Genomic DNA, 8,872 nt, shown 5'->3' with positions numbered 1-8,872 from the left:
CCTCTCAGAGCTCGTTGACAGAATTTTGGCCTGCGGCCAAGAGAACCACAGCACGCCGTGGAGATCATAGGAGAGGAATGGTTCATGTACCCGACAGAAAGCTCTGCGACAAGGGCAGGCCCGGATGGCTTGCGGGCCCAATTGTCTGGTGATCGTTCTCTGCCGTTGACATGATTTGTAGCGATGGGAGGGAACTCAAAGCGACAGATGTCAACAACGTGCAGCGAGTCTTGCGAGTTTCAACGACGCCAATGAGGGGCTTGGCGGCGGATTAGAGGGCCCGGCTCAGCCACTCACGGTAGCAGATCGCCATTAATTGGTGCTCCTCAGTCCCACCCGTCTGGTGTTGGAAGGAAGGAAGGCGTCGTTCACTGGCCACATCCCGTTCCGCCCGCTAAATCGCACTGGCTGCGGAGTCACAGCCCCTGCCACAGCTGGAGCTCAAAGTAAACACGGGCCGCTCCTTCCCAACTTTTTGTCTCAAAGGAGACTCCTCCTCGACCTAGATCGTACACTCCTCATAAACTCAAACCAACGAACGACTTGCGAATCCCCGCTACTAACATATAGATTGCTGTCTTTTCATATTCCCTTTGGGCACGGCTGTTTTCAGTCCTTTGTGCATTGTTTGCTCTATTTGCTTGGTGGGTGCATGCCTCCCGCCCCTTTTGCGTGACGACGCCGTGACGAATCAGGCCAGAACAGGAGTCTAACCAACGATAGCCGAACAAATCTCATGCCTCTCGACCTCATGGCTTCACCGACGCACCTATAGTCTGGGTGACATCAACGACCGCATCATCGACCGCTCGCACCTCGACCCCGACTGCTTGAGCGCCTGTCATGAACGACCAGCCGCCTCCGCCTCCACCACATGGCGGCCATGGCGGCGTTCCGAGGTCTGGAGGTCTACCGCCAGGCAAGTACGACATTTTTGTGATTCCAGAGCATTCAGCTGGCTCGGGATTCCTGTACTTGCCGTCATTGCAGCCGAACATCAATAGCTTCGTCGCGGGATTCGCATCGGCCCTGATCATGGTGGTCCTTGGACAAAGCATGGCACCAGCTTTTCGAAATTGGTGGGATAGCTTCCAAGGGCTGGGCAACGTGGGCATCGCAATGCTGATTGTTGGCGTCGGCTTCGGTGCCTGGGCACTGGGTAGGACTCAGACAGATGGAGGATCTCCATTTGGATCCGGATTCAAGCACAAACCGAGTGCGTCCAGTGGTGGCCCAGGCGCTGGAGGCTTCGGAGGCTACCCAGGTACCTCAGCTGGTGCCGATGGTCCTCCGCCGCCACCGCCGCCTCATGGGAACAGCCCAAAGGGTGGCCACAACCCGAATGGTGGTCCCAGCGGCGGCCCTCCACCGCACGGTGCTCGACAACATGCAGAGGACTATTGGTCCCAACCGAACACGCCTCCCCCACGGAATGAGCCGCCTCCGCCTCCACGACAAGAAACACCTCGACAGGAGGCACCGCCTCCCCCTCCTCCTCCGCCTCGAGAGCCAACACCGCCGCCACCTCCACCTCCCCCTCCGCCACAGGAGGAGAAGAAGGCGGCCCCGAAGCCAGCCCCCAAGCCAGCTCCACCACCGGAGCCAAAGAAGGCGCCCCCACCACCTGAACCAAAGAAACCGGACCCTCCCAAGCCGGAGCCGAAGAAACCCGATCCGAAGAGCTCGTGGGAGAAGGCTCGAGAGCAAACAAAGGCAAACTGGGAGAAGGCCCGGGAAGAAGCTCGCAAGAAGGAAGAGGAACGGAAGGCCAAGGAAGCCGAGCAAAAACGCAAGGAAGAAACTGCAAGACGACTGGCTGAGCTACGTGCAAAGGAGGCCAAGGAACGTCAAGCCCGCGAACTGGAGAAGCAGAGGAAGGAAAGGGAAGCCAAGGAGAGAGAGGAGCGCATCAAGGCAGAGCAGAGAGCCAAGGAGCTGACGGAAAAGCTCGAACGTGAGCGCAAGGAGCGTGAGCGTCTCGAGAAAGAATTCAAGGAACGAGAGGAGAGAGAAAGGGCAGAGAAGGCAAAGCAAGAGAAAGAGAAAGAGGCAGCGGAGGCCAAGTCCGAGAGGCAGGGCAGCAGCTATGCCTTCTCGGGCGTCGGAGAGAAGATGAGCATGTGGCCCAACGGTCGACCTCCCATGCCCAAGTCCTCGCCTGCGCCATCCACAACTTCATCCAGGGCGCCGCCTAGCCCTGAGAAGAAGCCGCCGCCATCGTCTGCGAAATCATACATGAGTGAGGAGACACACTCATATCGACCGTACGACAAGCCGAAGCATACGCCGCGGAAGAAGTCGGGGTCGTCCTTTGTCGGCTCCGAGTCCTCGTTTGCACCCTCGCACACAACGGCTCGCACGTCGCCTCCGCCATCGATGAGAGGCCCCTACTCCACCAAGGACCCTGACAAGATTGTTGTGTCCGCCGTGTACCTGTTCATGAACCAATTCGCAAAAACCCCCGCCAGTCAGCTCATATCTGGTTTTGGTTCGGTCACCGACGGCCTTATTCTCCGCATCACCACCGAAGGGCTCTTTATCGACGACGACCTCCGAGGCGTTCCGCAGCGTGAATGGGACGTCAAGGCGTGGACCCTGGGATGCGTCGAGGTAAGCACCAAGAATTTCTTTCGTGAGGCTTGCAGCATGCTAACAAGGATCAAAGACCGGTAAATGGGAGGCCAAAGGCCTGCACGTACTGCGCGCTTCGTTGCGCGACAAGGAAACCAAGAGGTACCTGTTTGTGATGGACAGGGCAGAAGCTACAAAGATGCATGCTGGCATCTCGCGGCTGCGCAAGGGCAGACAGGTGCGCTCCATGGAGGTCAAGGAGATGTCGACGGGCGAGGCCCGCAAGACGATTGAGATGCTCGGCTGGGTTTGAGGACGGTGCAGAACCCTATGATGAAGCAAGAGACCAGTGAGGAGAGAGGAGGGTTCGGATGGCAGTCATTCTCGGCGAACCTGGGGCATTTAAACGGACAGTAAGCATGGCATGCGGATGATGATCTCAGCGATTGGAACGTGGTTTGCGAGATGTGTTTTGGTCGGATTGGAGTTTGCATTCCACAACATACCCCCCTGATTCTAGACGTCAATACAGTACAGTAAACATTTCGCGAGGGCAATATTATTGTCAAGGAATGAATGAATGTACTTATTTTATTTCGCAAATTGGTATCTGTCTGTCAACTCCTTGCTGCGGAAATCATATACTAACTAGGAACCCAATACAATAATACACTGACTGCGCCAATACCGAACCACACACGCACTGGTAGGTGGTCAGGCCCATGTCAAGTCCTCCGAATCACAACGATAAACTGAGAACGCTCCGGACCCCATCAAGACTTGCAGCTGCCGAGCTCGTAAAGCTCCCAAACTTCAATGGTGCCATCCATCTTCCCCACGCAGAATCGCTGGACACTGTCATCAAACGCCGCCGCCGTGATCATGCTCTCGCTGTTTCTTTCCAGCACAATCTCTTTCGACATGACATCCATAATATCGAATCCGTCTTCCGTCCTGCAGGCGAGGAAGCGTGCGTCGGGGGAGAAGCAAAGGGGCCATCCCTCCTTGGTCCGCCCCGCGGACAGCGAGGACGACGCCAAGCTGCTGTGGTCGGGCACCCAGGTGTACTGCATCCGTCCCCATAGAGAGAAAATCTCGCATCCATCCCTCGACACGCCCACTAATGTCGGGTTCGTGCTGTCCATCTCCAGCCTGGCCACCGTCCTGGTGGTCTTGATGTTGGTGACGCGCAGCGTGCCATCCTTGGACGCCGTGACAAGTGTGCCTTGCGGCGTGAAGACGGTGTGCATGACCAGATCGATGTGGGATGCGATGAGGGCCACCCTCTCGCCCGTCTTGATATCCCAGATGCCAATCCTCACGGGGGAGGAGGCGTCGCGCGCGGCGAGCAGACGCCCGTCCTGAGAGACGGCGATGGGGTTACCGCATGCCCCCTTGATATCGCCCAGTGACTTGCCGCTCCTCACGTCCCGGATGACGATGGTGCTTTCTTGGCTGTTGTCGACGCCGCGCTGGGCCAACCCCTCTCTCACTGTGACTGCTCGAATGGGTTCATTCCGCTTGGCGTGCGTGTAGCTGCCTTTCTCCTCGGGAATGAGGACTGCCGCCGCACCGGAAGACTTGGAGAGTGAGTTCAGGGAGGGGAGAGTGAAGGCGTCGACCCAGGACAGTGCAGGCGTTGAGCGATAGGTAGTGAGCAGTGTGCTGGAAGAGAGAGAGAGAGAGGTGATCTCTGAACGTGCTACGGAGCGACTTGTGAGTAGCTCGAATGAGGATGACCTGCGTCGTGTGAGCTATTGACTTTGATTGCAGGTCTCGTGGCAGAACTTACATGGTGTCAATGACCAGAGCGTGATGAATCTCTAGTGAAGGGTTGTTTAGTGAATGACTTTTAAAGAGGCACTATGTGAAGCCGACGAAAGCGTCCTTGGGGGGGACATCTTGTATATGTACACTTGACATATTGACGCATCGTTCATAGATACTCCCCCCTGAACAACCAGGCCGAAGACTCATAACTGCCTGGTACTGACAACGCGATGCACGCGACGATGCAGCGTTCAGCAGCAGCATTGGCAAGCGATGGCGGCTACGGGCTATGCGCTCGGCGAGACGAATTGGGCTTAGACTGGCGAGGATGACAAACAGGGGCTGACAAAAAAGATGTAGTTTGTATGAAAATAAAAAACTCATTGGCGTCTGCTTTTGATGACCAACATTGAACATGAGGAGCTGAGGCTGCGGGGGCCGATAACGGACGGTGAGAGAGTCACCCCTCGGCAGCACACGACAGGACCAGCTAGACTAATAGTTGTCTGCCGCCTACGTAGCTGAAATCAATAAGAACTGTCGCAATGACAAAGAAACAATACAATTAGTCAACAGGGGAAATAGAAAGAGGGGTTCTGGGATCGATCACGCATTCACCAGCCGAGTGACCGAGTCCAATGTCGATTGTCCATCAAGGTGCAGCAGCAGTTCCAACTATATATTCACAGCTTGCCTGTCCTCCTCTACTACTACTGCCCATACTGATTTACGCAAACGCCTTGTCGTAGCTCACCATGCACGACCTGTAGCGCACCGAGCTCTTCTCCAACTTGTCCATGGCCTGCCTCAGACCGTCGGCGGAGAGCGGGATCTCCTCGACCCACGACTCGATGCCCTTGTCGGCCGCCAGCTGGAGCATCTCGAGCATCTCCTTGCGGCTGCCCAGGTGCGTGCTGCCGATGAAGCAGCCGTTGCCCGCAAAGTCCTGGTTGTGCACCGTGATGCCCTCGCCAGGCATGCCGACCGAGTTCCAGCGGCCGTGCACGTTGAGCAGGGACAGGTACTTGCCGAGCTCGAAGCCATCAAAGGAGCTGGCCGTGTTGACAATGAGGTCGAACGTGTGCTCGTGCTCCTTCTCCCAGCCCGCCTCCTGGGTGGCGATGAAGCCGTCGGCACCCATCTTCCGGGCATCGGCCTCCTTGCTGCGCGAGCGGGAGATGGCCCAGGTCTCCGCGCCGAGGGCCTTGGCGAAGATGACAGCATAGTGGCCCAGACCACCGACGCCGACGATGCCGACCTTTTTGCCGGGCCCGGCGCCGAAGCGCTTGAGAGGGCTGTAGACGGTGATGCCGGCGCACAGCATGGGCGCGGCGTTCGGGCTGCTCAGCTTCTCGGGGATGGGGTACACCCAGTACTCGTGGATGCGCGTGTGGGAAGAGTAGCCACCCTGGGTGGTGTAGCCGGTGTCCAGGTACGGCGCGCCGTACGCGTCGATCTGGTGCTTGCAGTACGTTTCATTGTCGTTCTTGCAGAGGCGGCACTCGAGGCAGGAGTAGACCTGGGCACCGACACCGACGCGCTGGCCCACCTTGGCGAGGGTGACCTTGGGGCCGACCTGGAGGACCTTGCCGACGACCTCGTGGCCCACGGCGAGGGGGTAGGGGCAGTCACCCCAGTCGCCGCTGATGGTGTGCTTGTCGCTGGCGCAGACACCGCAGCACTCGATCTCAATGTCGACGTCGTAGTCGCCAAAGGGACGCGGCTTCCACGAGCCCTTCTTGAAGTCCAGCCAGTTGTCGGCGCTGGGGGCCTGGAAGCCAGAGAACTGCTCGGGGTACGACATGTCGATGGTCTGTGTTCAAGGTGATGTGGTATGGAGGGGAAGGGAAGTGATGATCAGAGGAGGAGGAAGAAGAAGAAGGAGGACGAAGCGAAGAGGGGAATAAAGGAGGAGCAAGACGCGACTGGACCTGGCTTACCTCGAGACGAGTCGATGACCCAGACCAGACGCAGAAAAGACGGCCGTACCGCAAGCAACCCCCACCATCGCGATGAGCCTGGCCGGGGTATGACGCCCCGGACGTCAACGAGGGTCAAGGGAATGAGGGGCAGCGAGGGGTCGGACAGCTGCTCAACTCATGGCAGGGAGAAGAAATTGTCCGTCTGCCATGCGACGCATTGCATGGATGCTTGTTAGCCGTCGGCATGTACGTAAAAGTGCTTGCGACCAGCATCGCGCCCACCATCTCCTGCGAGACCCCGCCGGTACTTTTTGATGCAGCATGGCCCAGTCAGTCCTCTGCTTCCCAACGGAAACCTCCTGTTGCCCATCTCAGCCGGCAATGCCTCGACAACCCCATAGTCGCGTTGCTCACTTGCTCGCCAAGCAGCAGAATTTGCTCGTCTTTCGTCGCAATGGCAGGCGATAGGAGGTGGTGACCCGCCCACTACCTACCCCGATATCATCAAACTGAGGGTCTCGTCGGGGTATCCATCAACCGACGTCTCCAAATCTGGACAACCGACGGGATTCAAGCCATTTTCCCACCAACGACGGGCGATTGGCGACCGACGCGACAGCACGTGATCCGCAATTGGTCGGGTGTCGGGTAACGAGTGAGCAGACGACGAGACAGAACATGGCATGGCTTGGTCCCAAATAATGTTAATGAGCCGAACAGATTTGTTGATGAGCCAGCCAGGTGCCAAGCAGCCTTTTTGGCTTTTCTCTCCCCTATTTCTTCTTCTTCTCCAGTGTCTTCCAAGTCCCTAGCCCAACACCTCTGAGGAAGCAGATCCTCATGAGTGCTCCCAAGTACACAAAGGGCACATTGCCCCAGTCGCCCGCGCTCCAATTCCACACATCGTAGTAGACCTGCGGTCCCAGCGCCTTGAGTGCGTACAGATGCGCAAAGTCGGCAATCAATAGCACGAGCAGCACGGCGCGCCAGACCTGAATGTCGGACGTCGCCCGCAGGATGAGCGCCTCGTTCAGCGCGAAGAAGAGATACATGCTGGCGAGCTGCGACATGGCGACGCTCACAGGCGTCGAGAGCTGTGCATCGGCCGAGGAGGCCGAGGGCGCCGATGCCGAGAGCAGGGAGAGGTAGTATGGTTGATGGACGTGCGTGAAGTAGGCGCCCGTCAGCGCGCCGAGGGGCTCGATGAAGAGGAAGAAGAGGGAGTAGGTGAAGGGAAGGCTGAAGCCAGCCTGAGCCTCGCGGTACCCCATGGCGATGGTGATGGTCACGTATGTTGATGTTGAGACAAAGTTTGAGGCGCTGATCGTCATTGAAGAAATTGTCGGTCACAAATGGGGTAGCTTTCAAACGGGGCTGACCTACCCTAGACCCAGACCCGTAGCCACTATGACATGAACGTAACAAGTGAAACTATCAGCAGTATCTATTCTTGCCTTTCAAAAGATGATGAGTTTCAACTAGAAACTGCATTAAGTCGGGTTTGTCTCATAAATGCGATTACTGCCGTATAGTGGTTCCAAACAGAGATGATAAGTATAGCCCGCTGCCCCTTTTGTATCACCACACCGTGTTTTATCCGTCTCTTTGTTGCTCATTGTGCATTTTGAAAATGTGCAGTCTTTGTTTTTTTGGGAGCCTGTTTTGTTGGAGGCCGGGGAACTGCATCAAATTGTCTCTCCGGAATCTTATTAGACCACACCCCATGGCCGATTAGTAGCTTCATAATCGACTCGCGATCAATGCCTTGCCGCAAAACATCTCTCTCTGTCACGGATCCATTCACTCTAGGACGATCAGTGGAGCCCTTTCTCCTCTGGCAACACCTAGGGCACAGCGAGGGTATTCTTGCCTATGTAGTCTGTGGGATCGATCGCGAAAGGGAGGTACTCGTTCGCGTACTCTCCCCCGTCTGCTTCAATCTTACCAAATGTTTATCTTCGGGCTTGAGCGAACCAAGCATAGACTCACTTCTTGTGGTGTATCCAGCCTAGATACTCACCTCTCACGACTAGACGACTTTCGGCATCAGGCAAAGCGCCGTCATGACATCTACGTGCCATGGCGCGTTCGGAAGCAGCTTCTGGATCGAAACCAGCGGGCCCTCAATTTGGATCCTAAGCGGCTGATCCACTGGCGGCGGATGATGACAATGAGCGGGATCTTGGAGACATTTGGGTATATAGAGAGAATGGGCCACTGCTGTTGGGAAATGGGTTTCACTTGGACTTGAGGCGCGGGAGTTGTGAGAGGAGTTGAGGAGAGACCGCGACATCAAACATGAAGCAGCCAACAGCATACGAAGCAGGCAGCATGTTCACGCGCCATGCGGCCAATCCCCGCGCCGCACAAGGATGCCGTCTTGACCATGACTGTCTTTGAGTAAACACGTAGCAGTGTCTCTAGAGTCGCTAGTTTGGATTTAAAAGAGAAGTTCCCGGTCAGGAATCGCTTTGCAGACATCAATCAATATATGTGTAACAAACAACGTGGGCTGGAGATTGAGAGTCTTTGGCAGCCCAACTCGGTCGGGATCCAAGGAGGAACCCCCCCTGCTCGCAATGAGATCATCACTGCAGTTTCTCAAATAG

At 56.6% G+C, this 8,872-nt stretch overlaps 4 protein-coding genes across 4 annotated transcripts; 1 reads left to right on the top strand and 3 right to left on the bottom strand.

Moving 5' to 3' along the window:
• Positions 1 to 480: 480 nt before the first annotated feature.
• Positions 481 to 3,141, top strand: F5Z01DRAFT_454258 (uncharacterized protein). The gene is made up of 2 exons (XM_046259849.1): positions 481 to 644; positions 724 to 3,141. The coding sequence occupies exon 2, from the start codon at positions 844 to 846 to the stop codon at positions 2,671 to 2,673; it is 1,830 nt and encodes a 609-aa protein (XP_046121053.1). The 5' UTR covers positions 481 to 644; positions 724 to 843; the 3' UTR covers positions 2,674 to 3,141.
• A 1-nt stretch (position 3,142) lies between these two features.
• Positions 3,143 to 4,802, bottom strand: F5Z01DRAFT_455214 (quinon protein alcohol dehydrogenase-like superfamily). The gene is made up of 3 exons (XM_046259852.1): positions 4,486 to 4,802; positions 4,364 to 4,394; positions 3,143 to 4,311 (listed from the first exon to the last, which is right to left on the bottom strand). Coding segments are annotated over exons 2-3 (969 nt in total). The 5' UTR covers positions 4,366 to 4,394; positions 4,486 to 4,802; the 3' UTR covers positions 3,143 to 3,344.
• Positions 4,803 to 5,068: 266 nt separating this feature from the next.
• F5Z01DRAFT_633897 (chaperonin 10-like protein) lies at positions 5,069 to 6,145 on the bottom strand (the record flags this gene model as incomplete). The annotated part of the gene is made up of 1 exon (XM_046261999.1): positions 5,069 to 6,145. The coding sequence occupies one exon, from the start codon at positions 6,143 to 6,145 to the stop codon at positions 5,069 to 5,071; it is 1,077 nt and encodes a 358-aa protein (XP_046121051.1).
• Positions 6,146 to 6,627: 482 nt separating this feature from the next.
• F5Z01DRAFT_454562 (uncharacterized protein) lies at positions 6,628 to 7,902 on the bottom strand. The gene has a single exon (XM_046259851.1). It carries the CDS (start codon positions 7,592 to 7,594, stop codon positions 7,037 to 7,039), a length of 558 nt encoding a protein of 185 aa, XP_046121050.1. The 5' UTR covers positions 7,595 to 7,902; the 3' UTR covers positions 6,628 to 7,036.
• Between the last annotated feature and the right edge of the window lie 970 nt (positions 7,903 to 8,872).

The sequence above is a fragment of the Emericellopsis atlantica genome (assembly GCF_019669845.1).
Source record: "Emericellopsis atlantica unplaced genomic scaffold F5Z01scaffold_5, whole genome shotgun sequence".
NCBI lineage: Eukaryota > Fungi > Ascomycota > Sordariomycetes > Hypocreales > Bionectriaceae > Emericellopsis > Emericellopsis atlantica.
Note: the sequence above shows the minus strand (reverse complement) of the source record. Positions and strands in the feature narration are given on the sequence as shown.

Coding starts and splice junctions, on each gene's coding strand:
- F5Z01DRAFT_454258 (XM_046259849.1), top strand. CDS start 844: ATGAACGACCAGCCGCCTCCGCCTCCACCACATGGCGGCCATGGCGGC.
- F5Z01DRAFT_454562 (XM_046259851.1), bottom strand. CDS start 7,594: ATGACGATCAGCGCCTCAAACTTTGTCTCAACATCAACATACGTGACC.